We start from the raw sequence: 17,620 nt of genomic DNA on the forward strand, positions 1-17,620 counted from the left end.
TTTTGTGGTTGTTGAGCAGTATTCTGTGTTGTTGTTGGTGCAACTCTCATCCAAACACCAAACTGTGCTTTCTTAAGTTCTTTCAAAGTTCAGGTTTTGTGTAAATTTCATATTTATGGCCTAGTCCAAACCCTCATTCCACTTTTTGACATGTAGCAGTGGGTAGGGTTGCAAACGAATCGAGCCGAGTCGAGTTTTGAGCTAATCGAGCCGAGCCTCGACTAAATTTTACCAAACTCGAGCTCGAGTTCGAGCTCGACGAGCCGGCAATTTTCAAGCTCGAGCTCGACTCGAATCAAGTCGAGCCGAGCTCGAACTCGAAAAAAATAAAAAATAATTATTTTATTTTTTAAAAAATAAATAAAATAATATTTTTTCTTAATAAATAATAAAATATTAAGGATATATACGTAATTTTACTATGAAAATAAAAAATAAAAAATATATAATATACGTAATTTTATTATTAAATAAAAAAAATAAAAAATATATATATATATATACTCAAGCTCGCGAGCCGGCTCGCGAGCTTACGAGCTTAATATTCTGAGCTCGAGTTCGAGCTCGACTCGAGCGGCTCGCGAGCGGCTCGATTCGTTTGCAGCCCTAGCAGTGGGTTTCATGTCTTTTCATTCATCATTTCTCTTCATCTCTACCAAGTTGATTCATCCTGCTGTGGTTTCAGTTCTTCAAGACTACCACCACTATAATTCTAGAATCATTGCAACTACCATTAATCAGCATTATAAGCACTATTGACTCTTCAATTTTGCCAACTAAAACTATTTGCTGGTATCCGATTCCATAATCAATCATAATCTCCATAGCTCAAATTTATCCCCTAACAAGGATAACCAAAATGTCAAGTAAAATAATACAAAGAAGGAGAAGAGCTCATTGATACATTTCAACATTACAAACACTAGAGTCAAATGCCGACAAAAATCTTCACTAACTAAGCTCTGTAAACCTTTTTTCACATAATATCTATTTATATTTTGAATTTCTACGAATTGATTTTGTGACCTATTGATGTTTAGGGTTTTTTACTCAGTCTTTTCGAATTTCTTCCTTCTTGATTGTTGTTGGTTATTTGTTTAGAATTTAGTGATTATACCTTTTGAAATTTTTCCTTTTTGATATTGGTATAATTACTCTCAGGAACCAACTTGCAAATAATTTATAATTGCAATCCTTGATTTGTCATTGTGATATTGGTGGATTTTCTTGCTTGTGCTTTACTATACATTTCACATTACCAATAATAATTGTAGCCAAATGTTATTTTTACCAAACATCTTTTGTTTTCATTCAAAATATATTTGGCCATACTTACATAATGCCTGGGATCTAGACAGACAAACAAATACGAAACATGTTACTATTGTAAAGAATAAATATATAAATATATTAAGGTTTGCTAACCGAGCACTGGTTATAATTTTGACAAGATTGAAATTATTAGAAAAATGTCTAAATATAGAGGGTGGATTGTAAATGCGTGCAATGACATGGTAAGTTAGGTATATACGTTTGGCGTCTTAACAAGTGCCCTAAAGTTAGACTTTGAATAAAACCTTGCACGAGTTCGATTCGACAAATAAACTTGTTTAATCTCGTTTACACTTCTAATTACACGTGAATGATTCGAACTAAAGTTGCCAATCCCCAAACTGGGCCCACTTTAAAATCAGGCCCAATCTTTAGATCCAAATTCAATCAAGTCCATTTAACACAAGGCTGAGCTCCAACTTTAGTGGGCCGGATGGGCCATGCTGGGTATGTCCGACAATTTGATTGTCCCCGATCCCCATGGCCGAACAGGTGTCCACGGGCACGTGCTCCCAAGTAGGGATGTACGCGAGCCGAGCTACACGTGCTCCCAAGTAGGGATGTACGCGAGCCGAGCTACTCGTCAACAACTCGACTCGAACTCGGTCAACCCGAGTTCGAGTCGAGTTTCGAGTAGCTCGATTACAAATCGAGTCGAGTTTCGAGTCATGTTTTTCCGGCTTGAGGCTCGTCGAGTAGCTCGACGAGCCGGAGTTATTTAAATAAAAAAATTTATAATTTAAATAATATATATTTATTATAATTATAAAATGACCGTTATGGGTATAAGTTATATGGAATTTACAATATACCCTTCTTTATAATAAAATCCTATAATGGCAAAAAAGTAATTACACACTAAAAAGAAAAAATGTCTAAAAAAAAAGGAAGAAAAGACTTTCTTCCTTCTCTGTTCGACTTTCTTCTCTGCTCGAAGAAAGCCTCGCCAAAAAATTCACTTTACCAGCCGGCAACCACTGACTGTGAGAGTCCATCGCCATCGCCATCGCCATCGCCATCGCCATCGCCGCATCTGTGAGACTCCATCGCCATCGCCATCGCCATCGCCGCATCTGTGAGACTCCATCGCCATCGCCATCGCATCTGGTAACCAGATTCTGGTATGTCTGCCTCTGCTCTAATGTTACTCGCTCTGCTCCTGGTTTGGGTCTGGACCAAAAACAGCTCTGTTGCGTGACGTTTGAGTTTGTCTATAGGATGGATACGTGAATCATCGAATTTTTTATTTTTATTTTTTTCCAGAAGCTGGGGTCCAAAATCATCTGTTTTTTCTTTTTCTCTCAATTAAAATTTAATTAAGCTTGGATGTCACCACATTTTGGAGATAATTGCTTTTGAATCCTTAAATAAACAGCAGCAATTTTTCCCTTTAATACTGAGACAAAAGACATCTGAGGAGGAAGGATTAATGATTAATCAAACTGCGCCATGCAAATTGCACCAGTTCGACCTGTTCCTTGATAATTCTGCAGCATATGTCACCGGCCAAAGATCTCATCTCACTCACTTACCCCTTGAAAAAGTCCAAATATTCCTTGTAAAATTTCTACATTCCACCAACTCCTTTAGCTTTAGGTTTGAGCATCGTTATCATCATGTATTATTAAACACAAGAAAGCATCGCCATTTTAATGGTGGTATTGAGGTCATCTTTGCTGGGTCAGGTTAGTGACAAGAGTTTTCAACTTCATTCTTCTATATCCTGTTCAAACACTTGTAATTCTGCTGGACTATGGTCCATTTCTGAACCAGGAACATATTTTTCTGACATGTTCTTGTTTAAAGCAGCTTTCTTTAGTTAGTAATTAGTGATATTTGTGGGGAAAAGGAATTTCTGGATAGATCTTGGCATTGGTTTCTGAATTGAGCTTGTGGTAGTTGGGATATTGTGGCTGTTTGAGATAATTGTTTGTCTCTCAATTTGGTGGCTCAGCTCATGTTTTGCTGAGTTTTGGAATTTTGTGGGGAATTTTGGTTAGTTTGGGTACTTTTGCAGCACACTTAGGAACTATGATCCGAAGAATTAGAATCATCCATTTTTTGCTGCTCTTGTGGGCACCTACCGTTGGTGGGTAATTGCTGAATTTGAAAGTTCCATGTCAAGCAATCCAGCTTGCCTTTGAATCTTCCCAAAACGCCACCTTTGAACTCATTTTTTGGTCAAATCGAGTCAAAAAGCTTGATAAGACTTGACTCGATAAGGCTTGACTAAATGTCGAGCCTTATCGAGTCGAGTCTCGAGCCTAAAGGAAATTCTTCGAGTCGAGCTTCGAGTATCCATTTTTTAGACTCGATCGAGCTCGAGTCGAGCTCGAGCTTCTGTGTATATGAGTCGAGTCGAGCTCGAGTATGGCGATACTCGAGCTCGACTCGGCTCGATTACATCCCTACTCCCAAGGACGACAAATAGAAAGTCTTCCTGTCTTTTATGTTTATTCCCATTTTTCTTGTCCCCGCCCCCACCCCTCACCCCAACCCGACCCCATACAAATCATAATTCTGCCTCGTCACCGCCGCAAGCCACCGCTAAAACCACCACTTCTGATGACGTTGCCGCCACTGTTGGACTACCATTTCAAGCCCAAGCCCTCTATTTTCTGACACAACACAAGCCTAGGTATTTTCTACTATTCTGCAAATCTCTTCCTGGATCACACTCTGTTTCTGTTTTGCATAAATGAAAAGGATTTATGTATGAGCTTATGCGGGGATTAAGGTTTAGTCAAGCTCTTGGTGCTGTATTCTCTATCTCTGTCTCATAAGTTGCGGGTTCTGCATTTTTTGCTAAAAGCACTTCGTCTCTAATCGCTCTGTGATGATAATGAGCTCCCTATGTTTCTCTTTCTTAATTTCTGTTATCGATTTCTTCTTTGTGGTGGATTTGTATTATTAGTTTTCCCAAATTAAACCTAGAAGAGAAACAGTGAAACTGATGATCTTTTCCAAATTCCATTCATGCAAGAAATTGTCAAATTCTGGAGCTTTTAGTTTCCTGCCTCTTTAAGCAATTACTTTATTTATTTATTTTTTTTTCAAAGGCCTGGTATACTGTATTACCTTCATTTTAGTTTTGTTGGTCTTCTTGTTTGAAATCAGTGCATATTGACTGTGAGAATTTGTTGTGTTGCTTAATCAGGTCTTACCTGTCTTGTTGCTGAGCTTCTTTTGCCCCACACCCTGATTCTCCAATCCCCTTTTTCTGTTCAGAGGTTTTAAGGTATTATGCCTTTTTTATTTTTTTGGGTTAGTCCATTCATTCCCATCTGTGAGTCCGAAATCCAAAGTGAAAGTTTTGATTTGCCTGTTGCTAGTCATCATGGGGAAGAAGGGCAGAAATAAGAACTAGATTTTCCCCTGAGAGCTTGTCCAATACCAGTACCAGAAAGTGATTCCTTCGACCTTCAGACAGTGGGGCAGTCATTACACCCTTTGTGTGTAGATTTTAGGAGTACAGAGTCTGCGGAAACTATGGTGCCCCAAGACCCACCTTTTAGTTGGTAGAGAATGTGTTGAAAAATTGTGATCTAGTGCTTTACTTAGCTTAGTTGGGTCCAATCAGGAGATACCTAGATGAGTAGTGCTATAAAGGCGTGGCTTGGATGTGACAGATATGCGTTTTCTATGTCTTAGGGGTCCCATTTGTTGATAGCATGCAAGTTAAAAAAGACTTTTCATCATTTTCTCAGGTTTTGATATGGAAAGCTTTCCCAGGGAAAGGATGGAATTCGCACGAGCTCCTCTTTCTTAGTAGGCCTTTAAGTCTTTAACTGCATTACGAATGTGCTTCGAGGAACATAATTTTAGTTATGATTTCATGTTCTTGACACTTCTTGGATGAAAAGTAATGTTGTTGATGGTCTAAGATAGGAGGCATATGCTCCAATGGGAGCAGTGATACCATTGCTTCTTTTTTAATTTTTATTTTGACAAAAGAGACAGAGTGGGTGAGAACTTCATTTTCATATGTCCAATTAACAAATAAACTGCAAGTCTATCTGGTAAAGTCAATTAATTCATTTGTATACTCTATACATCTATCCGAGCTTAATTTGTTTGTTTCTACGAAGTGCTTGACCAGTGGACCTTTGGTGATGCAGAGATCTCTTGGTGAAACTCTCTTCCTCTTTGGCTATATCTATTTCATTCAAACCAGAATTTTACAAATCGATCAGATTTACTACAGAATCTGAGGGTGTAATCTCATTTACCCATTACCAGCAGCTAATGATAATACAATCTTGATTGGGGAAAGAGGAGTTGGCGGGATGCTAGTTTCTGGAATTGGAATAAACTATTGTAAATGTCAGCTATATTACGACGTCTCAGATGGGTCATAACTGGTCTGAACAAATCAGCGCCTAAGAAACTACATATTACTGATGTGAGACCCTTGCCTCTGTTAACCCCGTCTCAACAGAAACAGACACAATTGCTTGACCCCAGCTCCCTGGACCCTAAAGCTAAAGAATCTGAACAACCAATGCTGGAGGCTGTCCATGAGATTGCCATTTACATTCACCGGTTTCACAACCTTGATTTATTCCAGCAAGGGTACTATAATATCTTGACTGGAGCTTCTTTCCTGTGATGTATGAACCAAATTTTATAATTCGATTTTAAACTTTTAACTCATTCATCTTTTTCTGGCACTATACATAGGTGGTATCAGATCAAAATAACAATGAGGTGGGAGGATGATGAGTACAGCTCATTGGGAACTCCATCAAGAGTTGTTCAATATGAAGGTTTTTTTTTTTCCCAATGAGCAGATTTATTGACTAAAGCTGATTCATTTTTGTGTTTAGGTCAATGATGAGGATTTTCTAAATCGCTACTTGTGGTATTGCATGATCAGTGTATCTAGCTTGTTGAGTCTGCTAATTTAATAAGATTTGCTAAATTGCTAATTTGGTTGAAGGCCGGTGTAGAATTTGTCTTCACAGCGATATTTTGGTTAGTAATGTGGAATTCCACGAAAGATGTTATCTAAAATTTCTTTCATTATGTTTAGAAATTTTATGAAACTCATTTGCGTTCACTTTTGTTCCATTGAAAGCTCAAATTATCCTTTCGCAAATTTTATCCTCGTATATTATAAGAGGGTAGAGTCTTGAGCTATAGTTTTTGTCCTTCTCTCTCTATACTCCAACACACTATTCAATGCATGACCAGTTACCCTTGAAATTGTCCAATTATGTACTTGAAAGATCCCTAGCTATGTGCAAATGGAGAAGTTGATATTGGCCTTCTTGTTCTGTACACATGACTTTGGTTTAACATATGTCAACAAAGGAGTATTAGTAGTTTGTATCTTTGTTGAATGCAGCTCCTGATATGGGTTGTGATGACATATGTGGAATATGGAGAATCAATGACACAGACCATAGCTTTTCAACTCAGCCTTTTCGAATTAGATATGCCAGGCAGGATGTTTTTTTGTCAATGATGGTTGCTTTCACGTTACCTCTCAGTAAACATGAGGTAGAAGTCTCTCTGTCCGCTGCCGTCTTGTCTGTTATGTCTATTTCTAGTAGCTGTACAAAAGCTTATAAATTTTGGAAAGAAGTGATCACTACTTTCAATGTAAATGAATGAGCAATGAGGTGTTGCCTTGACTCACGGCAAACATAATCAATTATGTATGGCTGGGTCATATCAGACCAAGGAGGCAACTTTTAGAATTTTTGAAGAGAGATGAACTCCCACCTGGTTAGGAAGATAAGTCTTAGCACATTCTGATTCGAAGTAGTACCTGCAGAGAATTTGAGTGTCCTATTTTTATCTGTTCTCAAACATTCGCAACTTACTGTTACTTTGCCATTACTAGGGTGTATCCACATCAGCTGTTTTATTGAAGTTTGAGCTCATGTATGCTCCAGTGTTGGAGGGCAGGTTAGTTAAAAGATATGTTCTTTGAGTTATGTATTGCATAAGGACAGTTGTAATTATACTTTGCATTCTTCTGTGAGTAAAAACTAGACATCTCTTTAAGCCACTGATGCTTAGGTACTATTTGCAGCTCTAATTTGCTAGCTTCATTGGATGCATGCCCTGCTGCTGTTCATGAATTTCGTCTTCCTCCCAAATCTCTTCTGGGGCTACACACATATTGCCCTGTTCACTTTGATGCCTTTCATTCAGTTCTAGTTGATATCACCGTACACATCAGCCTTCTAAAAGGTGGCCTTTTGCCCTCCTCACTGCAGGTACCCAGGTTTGTTGCTTATTCCTTTTTCTTGAACCTGATAAGTAGTGACAACCTACAATTTTGACAATCTAGCCAAAACTTAACTTTTTTTTAGAGGTACTTCGGTGCATTTGGCTTTGTATTCCCACAAATTGCTATATGTTAGAGATTAATTTAGATAAGTAAACATGATTGTTTCCTTTTTCAGTGGTTCTCTAGGTCGTGAAGTTGCTGGCGAAAAGAATGATACCTCAAAGCAAGTATGTGTTGTTCCTGGAACTTCAGATTTCATTTGATTTTTATTCTCGTCTGTCTTTTGGCTTCAATTGTTCTTGGCTACTGCTTAGACTCATATATTTGTATCTGGTCTTAATCCTATCAACCAGCTCTGTCTTTTGCATTCAAGACATAGATTTAAGAGGACTACCTGGCATACCTTGAAAGTTTCCTTTTAAAACTTATGGTTCAGCTTTTTCTGCATGGATACTTGAGTTAGATCACTGAGGCAAGGGAGTTATGCATGTTTCTGTACCTGGTTTCTATAGCTACTTAACAAGCCTATTGCGCTAGTATTAGGCCTCTAATAAGTAACATCTGAGTTGTGCCTATAGTGAGAATCGTACCTATTACAGTTGTCAATATCGGGAAAAATTGCCCCTCCAACCCAGTAAGGCAAATTTCATGATACATGCAACAGAAGATTGGTAGACAGAGTGTTATGTTGCATATCCAATGGGCGACATGTGTTTAATGGGCTTAAAAATCTAGGTTTCTCTGCTAGCTGCTAGGTCTAAGGTTTTAAGTTACCAATGGCACACTGTGATACTATGGTTGCTTAAGTATCATCTTTATGGGGGGTTTGCATTGAAACTACAACCTAGGTGTATGCAACTAGTGGAATAAGTACAGGTTCTCATTTATCTGGAAATGTTTGTTTAACGACGAAGTGTATTCGGGATTGAAGAATTCAGTAATTGGTGTAGCACCCTCAAGGTTTGAGCACTTGTTATATCAAGGTGCTAGTTATTAACTCTGATTTGGTATGAAAACAGATTTCTGAAGCATGGAGACTAAACCTGTTTGGATCAAGAATTCGCGTGAGTTTGCTGCACGTGGCAAAATAATACTTTGAGTCACTAGTATATCTGTAAAGGAAACTAGAAATGGGATATTATAACTTAGAAAGTACTTTTAAAACATGATTAATGATGCATGCTGGTGTGGAATGATAAATTAAAGCTTTGGTCGATGGCCACAGAATAGTTTTTAGGAAAAACTGTGAAAAACCTTGAATAAAGGCTGTTTACACAGAAAGAACTCAGAAAAAGGAAAATTTGGCGATATGTGGAGAACTGAATTAAAGATGACCTCATAAAAAGGAAAATTCATTGATATGAAAACTGAACTGAAGATATTTGAACTCAATATAGAAGACGATGACCTCATAAAAAGGAAAATTCATTGATATGAAAACTGAACTGAAGATATTTGAACTCAATATAGAAGACTCATTGGAAATTTTAAATCGAATAAAATAAAAAAAATTGGATTTGACTGTTAATTTGCTTAGAAAACTTGCTAAAAACATCTGTCAGGGTCAAGTGGATATCTACTTTTTGAGGGTAAACTGCAACTAAGGTGATAGTTCAGAAGGCTTTGTGAATGTAACTTAGTATGTGAAAAAATTGTGGGAGGCAAATAGAAAGGAAACTTATTGTTGGCATTGTTCATAGTGGTAAATAGCTATAATAAGCCAGTTGAGGGGGTATTGTTCAGTTTTTTATTTATCTTGAAAAGTATTTCTAGTAAATAAGTTGAATAAGATCGATATTAAGAACCTACCAACCTCATGCCATATTTTGATTCTAAGGAGTTCCTTTGCTTCGTGGAATAAGCTGGCTTCAAAAAGGTATCCCAACCTAAATAAATTACCACCTGAAAAGCATTGAAATACTCAATGCTGTTTTGGTTGTTTGGAAAAGCAAGTCAAAATGCTTCTGCATCATCAGTATTAGTACCACCATATTGAGATGTCAAAGCTAATAATTCCCATTCTACAAGCTCTGCATATATAGGCGGATAAGAAATATCCTAGTGATAATTTCTGAGAGTTTCAAATTCCTGTAACACACGTTTCTTTAATTGTGCTTTGAAATAGATTGTTTCTCCTTGGATGTGTAGTTAATAGAAAAAATCTTTTGGTCAAGTGGTTTTCCTAATTGAAGTTTACTTGAAATTGCCTTCAGCTTGTACTGGTTCTGACCTAGAATCTTTCTATTGCTGTCCATGTTCTTGAAACAGGTATTGCTTATTAAGGCATTTGTAACTGCTCGTGATCTGCTCATTGAAGAATTACAAAATCTCAGCAAGGCTATTAATCAAACAGTTGATATTCCTGATTTTACTTCTAAGCTTGATGATAATGAGTTTTTGGGATGCTTTGCAAGCAGGGATGAGGAAAATACTGATCTTGTTGTTTCAGGAAAAGAGTCGAGCGAATACAATAATGGCTTTCAGGTCCATTCTCAATTTGTTCCTTTGAAGTACTCGTCGATTTGTTGTTCACTTTGATAGTTTAATTTGATGATTCAATGCTTTTTTTTTTTCTTGTGTCTTTCAGAAAGGAAACATTGACACTCAAAGTTTTAGAACTCTGGATTCGTTATCTAATGATGAATTACTCTGCTCATTTCACTTACTTGGGAATCAAACATTTCACTTGTGGAGTACGTTTTCGAAGTTTCACAGGTTTGTCATTTGTGTTATATTCTTAAATCAATCACATGTTTCTGCAATTCTCTAGGCTGTAAAGATAAAGCTTCTTTTCTACAACTATGTAAGGTTCATTTTACTGAAACTTTGGGAAAGACAATCTTATAGACTATCTACCTGTTTGGTAATGATATTTTCAGCGCAAGTAAGAGCAGAGACATGTTTATTATGCATTTTTTGGAAAAAAAGGAAAGTGGATAATGCATTGGGATGTTGATGCAGGATCTTTAAGTTTGAGCCCAGAAATAGGCTGTGGCACAAAGTTGCAAGGCTGAAAAGTTTATGGAATTTCAAGGGGCTGAAGCTGTTGAGCTTGGTTCAGTTAACTTGTTTTTAAGTTTGGCTAATTGGGGAACTTTAAGTACTGCAGTCAAAACTACATGTTACTATGTCCAAGTCTTTTTGATGGCCATGCTTTTTATCCTCAGCTTCCGTGGTTTTTAAAAACTCAAAATTTTGTCTGTGTATCAACTCAAGCTCACCAACATAAGCTGCTTCCTAGGCAACTATATTACTGGTTGTCTGTGGCATAACAATTGATGCAAGCCGAAGGGTGGATCTAGCACATATTGAGGGGTCTTTGCTAAGTTAATAGTCAAATAAAAACACTAAACAAGTAGAACAGCCATACTTATAAATGCCTAATATTGTTTTCTACAATTACTAGGATTCTTGTGCTCCCAGGTAATTAAAATAAAATATAAGTAAGAAATCTTAACCAAGTGAAAATAGAGGTATCAACAAAGTTCTGTAGACTGAAGTATTATACTGCTTCATTTACCAGAAAATTATGCTTGTTTCTAAAGAGAGGAATGTTTATGCTTGATATTGTGCATCCTATTGTACAGGAAGGCACAGACATGGTTAATTCATGGGGAGGAGTTCAACGGAATAGAACCAATTGGGAACTTCTGGTAGAGTGGGGTTTTAGTCAGTGTCTTTGAGTTGATTTACTGATGCTTTTAAATGCTGGTTAATGGATAAGAATTCTTATATTACTGGGTTAATCCTCAAGAATCTGGCCAAAATTCTGCTTATATTAATAAAATTTGATTATACGCCTCCAAAAAAAAAAAGAAGAAAGAACGTCAGGTTTTTTAGTCCCTTTCCCTTCAGCCATCTTAGTGTGATCTTTGTTAGACCACTTTCTGTATGCGGCCATTTTGAAGTTTGTGTTCTGAGACTCAGGGATATATTTTTATCTCTGATGATGTATCAGAAGTTAAACCATCATCCTATCAGACAAGTATGCTATACAAGTCCTATTAGAATATACAGAATCAAGACCTAAAAACAGAAAAAGGGATCCCTAACTCAACACAAAGCTGAGTATTCTGTTGATTTCTGCATTTATTGGTGGAATGACGTTAACTGGATGAAAAATGAACGACAAACCATTTGTACTAGAGAGTTTATGTGTCTTTTGCTTTTTCATTGTGAGTAGCTTTTTGTGTTTTACATTTATGAAATGCACTGACTATTTTTCTGTGCTTGCTGCTGCATACATTAACTTCTAAGACTTTCTTTTGCTTCTGACCAGGGCTAACAAAATAAAGATTCTTGAACATTTACAAGATCAATGGGCTATTGATCGGAGAGCGGAATGGTCAATATGGATGGTTCACTCTAAGGTTGAGATGCCTCATCAATATATAAGTAGTGCTGTTGATGACTCGTCCTACCATGGTTTTCATGGGAGAGCACCTGTTTTGCGGAAAATTTCTGAGGATGTAATTTTCTCAACACTTGTGTCTTCTACTGTTTTATTCTAGTACTTGTATAGTTCTCCTTAACTGGGGACTGCAGTTAGTGTTCTACATAATATTGTTGTGTTTTTTTCTTCGTTTATTGTGACAAAGCATTGGCAGGGTCCAGTGAAAATTTTCATTGTGCTTTCTGCAGCCAGCCCAAACTGCAGCTATGCGAGCTGAGCTTCATAGACGAAGTATTGCCCAAATGAGAGTGGGTCACTCTATAATATTTCTGGTTTGCTGGTCTATGTTCATTTGCATGGACATCTGAACTTGCATTGCTTCTTTGTAGATCAATAGTAGATCCATTCAAGACCTGCATATATTTGGAGATCCATCACGGATTCCAATCATGCTTGTAGAGCGCACTGTAAATGCACCATTACGTTCAACCAGTGGAAATTCATACTTCAGCCGTGCGGATCAGAAGAACAAAGTTAGCCCACTTTCAGAAGTTGGATCCAAAGCGATGGACAAATTATCTGGTGTGAGCTCCCGGCAAAGTGGTCGTGTTTTGAAAATAGTTGTCTTTGTCCATGGGTTTCAGGTATTATCCTTCTCTTTGAGCTGTAGACCTTCAAAAGTTTCAGCAGACATTTTTAATATTTTCTTCCTACATGACAATGCTACTGTAGCTACTTGAGCTCTCTTGCTTTGCTACTATTTCTTAATTGAGAATAATTTTAGTTTTATTGTGCTTTTACCTCATTTCCATGTGATGCACAGCTGTTGCATCCATGGTCTTACATATATGTGTAACTACATTGTATTAAGACAAAACTGAGAACCTGTGTGCTTTATATGGTTGCACGATTTAAGAAAAAGAGAGACTAAAATCAACATACCTTGAATAAGATTGCCTTAATATTGGGGAGATTGATGATGGATGAGAACAGATCTGCCTGCAGTGTTATTTCAAATCTTTTATTGACTTCTGTGGTTGCTCTGATCTAAAGTGGTTCGGACACGGAAGAAATAGTTTGAGAAAGATTTTAAGCACATATTTTGTAAAGGGTTAATTTTTGCTACACCTTCATTTTAAAATTTCTTCGCACTGGCAGTCTGGGTACATGACAGATAACCTCCATTCAAACTTTAAATTCTCTTTTAGCACATTTGGCATGCATCCAAGCCACATTTAAAACCAACTGTGTAGGACATGTTAATCCATATTTACAACGTTTACCCTGATTAATAAAAGGGATAATTTCAGAAACCTCCCTTGAGGTTTCTGACAATTTTGCCTAGTACCCTTGAGGTTTTCAATATTACACTTACCTCCCTTGGCCCTATAAAATGACCATAATAACCTTAATATATTAATATTTTCATGCAATTAAACAACTCCTAAGCTTGTGCATAGGAATGCACCACACAATTAAACATTTAATGGAAAAAAAGATTCACTCATGGAATAACTAATTATGTCCTAAACACAACTCTAACATATTACAAATTAATTTTAACTTTGCTTGGAGGATATGAAGATGAATAGAAGATGTAAGCTGGAGGTTTAAAAAGGACAGAACATGTGTTGGTACTCCAACGTTTGAGGGATAGGATGTTATATTAATACAGTTGGCGAAATTTTTTGAGTTTAACAGTGCTGATTTTTTTTTTTTTTTTTTCAATTTGTAACTTAGATTGAGGTTTTAGAATTTAGGGGCTGATGGCGGTGGTGGTCATGCTGATAATGGTACGAATTTGAAATGTATGAATAAGAAAGGTTTAAAATTGTATAGATGAGCATTGAAAGTGGGTTTGAGATTTTGTGCATATTCCATAATTTTTTAAAGAATTTTATAAGAAGGTAAAATGAATTTGACAATTTCATGAGGGCGTTTTGGGTTATTCATCAAAATTTTGACCATTGACTAGTTTTTGTTACCAAAATGGTAAACTCAAGCGAGTTATGTCTAAGTTTTAAAATCTCAAGGGAACTAGGTGAAATTGTCAAAAACTTCAAGGGAGGTTTCTGAAATTATCCCTTAATAAAATCATCTTCTTCAAATAATGCCCAACCCCAAATGTTCTTATACAACAATATTCATCACGTTTTTGTTCTAAAAGTTAAAAGGTTTCCATGTGCTTTTCTGGGTATCTTAATGAGATTTTAACAAACCCCTAATATTGGTTTACTGAATATACGCCATTTTCTTTTCTCCTTTTGTGCATATTCCAGTACATTAGATTAGGGAGAACAATTGTTTGTCTGATTTTTATTTTTTGGCTAAAATAACAGAATATGATCTTTTATTCTTGTTACCTGCAATTAGTCTGCTTTTGAATCCTTTCTCATTTTAACTTAAGTGAAAGTTGTAGCCAGAAAGATCCAATTTGGTGACTTTCATCATATCAACTTGTGAAGCCTTTGATAACCTTTCGCCAAAGTTCTTGAGCATTATTTCTGTGCATTGCGCTCGCAAACGTGTGTCTTGGCTGGTGTGCTCACTGAAAATTTTATAAATCGCAAATACGAAATAGTGGTCTATTAGCTTCCTGAATAAATTCCTTTTCTGTTGGATTATGAGTATGATATCCATATTATTTTGTACAGCTAAATCAACTACCAAATTGTGTAACAAAATATGCCGGGAAGAAAGGAATGGGACTGTCTTATAAATGTTATCTATTAGGTTTTCTTCCAAATTTAGAGCTGACCTTTTAGCATGTGGGCTAAAAAATGTGCAGGGGCATCACCTGGACTTGCGACTAGTTCGTAATCAATGGCTTTTGATTGATCCTAAGGTAGAATTTTTAATGTCAGAGGTTAATGAAGAGAAAACATCTGGAGATTTTAGAGAAATGGGACAGAGACTAGCTCAAGAAGTAGTCTCTTTCATAAAGAAGAAGATGGATAAGGTCTCTAGATCTGGAGGCTTACGAAGTATAAAGCTAAGCTTCGTTGGACATTCAATTGGGAACATCATTTTGAGAACTGCATTAACAGGTTCGAATGCTGTGGCAAAAAATGCAATTCTAAGATCAACTTGGAAGGATGCTGATTTTGTGCTTTACTTTTTGCAGAGAGTGTTATGGAACCATACCTCAGATTCCTTTATACCTATGTATCTGTTTCTGGTCCACATCTAGGATATTTGTACAGCTCAAATTCTTTATTCAATTCTGGATTGTGGCTCTTGAAGAAGCTCAAGGGCACACAATGCATTCATCAGCTTACTTTCACGGATGATCCAGATCTCCAAAATACTTTTCTGTACGGACTTTGTAAGGTAATGATTTTGATTGACAGCATGCTCTGAAGTTTTCTTTGCCTCTGGACTCTTTTTTCCTTTAGCCTTTTCCAGTGAAAATTTTCTTCATATTTTCCTTTTCTGATGGGTTGGAAAAAACCTTTGTTTGTTGTCACTGAATATATATCTTCTATGTTTATTTCTCTTCTCTCAGCAAAAGACCTTGGAGAACTTCAGGAACATTATTCTCTTATCTTCACCGCAGGTATTATTTAATCCTCAAACATTTATCACGTGTAGCGAGTTCTGGTTTTCTTCTGCTAGTTGTTTATAACAACTTCATCTTCTTTATTTTCTATAACCTTATAGACATAACACTGCAAAACACTGACAGATCTGCAAAACTTCCATATGATTTTAATTATTGAGTTTGACACCGTGTATCAGACGTGTAGAAAGTTAAATCTCTGGTGATATGATGTTCTTCCACCACTTGTGGGAACAATGACTGTTGTGATGGAAAGGTTTTTTGTTTACTGAGATGGTGAAGAATATTTGGATGCCTTTTGTTAGCCTTCTCAGGTGCTGTACGGTTGCATTGTAGGTTATCGTTAAACATCTATTTTTGTTGGTTAGTTCCAACTTATAGAATACCATAATATGTTAGGATGAAACTTCTTATGGATTCTTTAGAGAATATGCCAACACGCATCTTTTTTTGAGTTGCTCCTCTTGTAAGCCGCTGACTTGTGCCATAGTTAATAGTATTGAGTACCAAGCAAATGTAAATATCCCTTACTCTTTGAATGGCACTGAATGTGTTAGAACCAATAAATGATAGCTGCACGTGTGTTCATAGGTGCAGATGTTAAACTCTTGTATTTCGCCAACTTTATGGCTGCAATCGCCTCCATCAACCTCTCCATCTCTTTCCTCCATCTCATGAGTTTTTTTTTATATATATTTTTTATTTTTTGTACTTTTCAGAACTAACATGTTGCCGCTAGCTTTTCAGGTTTACATGTTATGCTTATCTGCATTACAGTTAACCCTCATATCCACAACTTTTGCCTTTGCCATGTGTCATATTCATCCATCATACCAAACTAGTTTACACCATATCCAATTTTAGATACTATTGGAGTAAAAATTATATATTATTTTAACTCGTATTTATCAAAAAACAAGTTTTAGTTCTGAAGTCGAATTCTTTAACTGTAGCACCGCATGATAAGGGATAGCTGGGGTTGAGGTTAATTTACTCTGCGGAGAACTGTTTGTCGTGGATGAATTTTTTGATGCATTAGATGGTTTTTGAGCTCCAGTTTTGTGTATGATCCCCTTAATAGACCCAATAAGGAAAGTGAGAAACAGTTTGCTAGATGCTCGTCTATCCAATTTTGTGATCGGTTATGTAAACTACTGATGGCAGTGGCGAATTGCTTCTTGTCTCAGGATGGTTACGTGCCATATCATTCTGCAAGAATTGAAATGTGTCAAGCATCTTCAGGGGACAACTCGAAGAAGGGTAAAGTTTTTCTGGAGATGCTTAATGATTGCTTGGACCAGATACGTGCGCCCTTGTCTGAACCCAGAGTATTCATGCGGTGCGATGTTAATTTTGATATCTCCTTGCATGGGAGGAGCTTGAATACTATCATTGGACGAGCAGCTCATATAGAATTCTTGGAGTCAGACATATTTGCCAGATTCCTTATGTGGTCATTCCCAGAACTCTTCCGGTGATTCAAGGAATTTTTTTTTCTCCCATTTTTGTGGTATAGGTGATTTTAACCAAAGACAAAGAACCAGAGCTTTTGATGGCTGTGTGACCTCCAATTTTTGAAGTGAGGAGGGAGGCCAGCCAACTTATGGTTTCTGGATTTGGCATTGCCCCTGGGAGTGGAGCTTAAATCTGAATGTTAAAGGATGCAGCTGAGTGAAGGTGTGTGGATGGATGATGTTTTGCTGTAACAAATGGGCAGTTCACTGAGAAAGCAATTCCGCTTTTGGCTGAAAGCCCTTTTTTTTTTTTTTGCATTTTTTCCCACCCCCACCCCTTTAAGGTGTACCTATGTATTTAGAGTAGTATTTAGTTAGGTAGATTGTGTACTTTTTTAGTTAATTATTACTGTATACATGTTTTATAATAGCAGATTTAGGTGATAAATTTCATAGGGGTGTGTTTGTACATTGGTTGAGGAAGTTTATGGGGTGTCGGGGAAGTTGATGATGAGGATATTGTTGTATCTTTTGTGCAGCGAGAGAAATCATGCACATGTGTAATGAATCCTCAAAAAAGAAGAAGGTTTCTTAATGCTAATATGATGGTTTAGTAGGTAAGTTCCTCAAACAATGAAAAG

At 36.8% G+C, this 17,620-nt stretch overlaps 1 protein-coding gene across 13 annotated transcripts; it reads left to right on the forward strand.

Annotated features, from left to right (window-relative positions):
* Positions 1 to 2,232: 2,232 nt before the first annotated feature.
* Positions 2,233 to 17,580, forward strand: LOC140004195 (uncharacterized). 13 transcript variants are annotated; one of them, XM_072048083.1, is made up of 19 exons: positions 2,234 to 3,970; positions 4,490 to 4,570; positions 5,040 to 5,100; positions 5,451 to 5,904; positions 6,013 to 6,098; positions 6,680 to 6,834; positions 7,181 to 7,245; positions 7,373 to 7,567; positions 7,749 to 7,800; positions 9,842 to 10,057; positions 10,161 to 10,288; positions 11,161 to 11,226; positions 11,853 to 12,042; positions 12,215 to 12,274; positions 12,356 to 12,610; positions 14,755 to 15,013; positions 15,091 to 15,296; positions 15,472 to 15,522; positions 16,713 to 17,580. In XM_072048083.1, exons 4-19 carry the CDS (start codon positions 5,654 to 5,656, stop codon positions 17,001 to 17,003), a joined length of 2,526 nt encoding a protein of 841 aa, XP_071904184.1. In that variant the 5' UTR covers positions 2,234 to 3,970; positions 4,490 to 4,570; positions 5,040 to 5,100; positions 5,451 to 5,653; the 3' UTR covers positions 17,004 to 17,580. The 13 variants fall into 13 exon arrangements, with proteins under 13 accessions (XP_071904191.1, XP_071904184.1, XP_071904188.1 ...); XM_072048087.1 differs by having other exon boundaries at positions 2,234 to 2,453; XM_072048082.1 differs by lacking the exon at positions 5,040 to 5,100.
* The last annotated feature ends 40 nt before the right edge of the window (positions 17,581 to 17,620 follow it).

Source organism: Coffea arabica, chromosome 4e (assembly GCF_036785885.1).
Source record: "Coffea arabica cultivar ET-39 chromosome 4e, Coffea Arabica ET-39 HiFi, whole genome shotgun sequence".
Taxonomy (NCBI): Eukaryota; Viridiplantae; Streptophyta; class Magnoliopsida; order Gentianales; family Rubiaceae; genus Coffea; species Coffea arabica.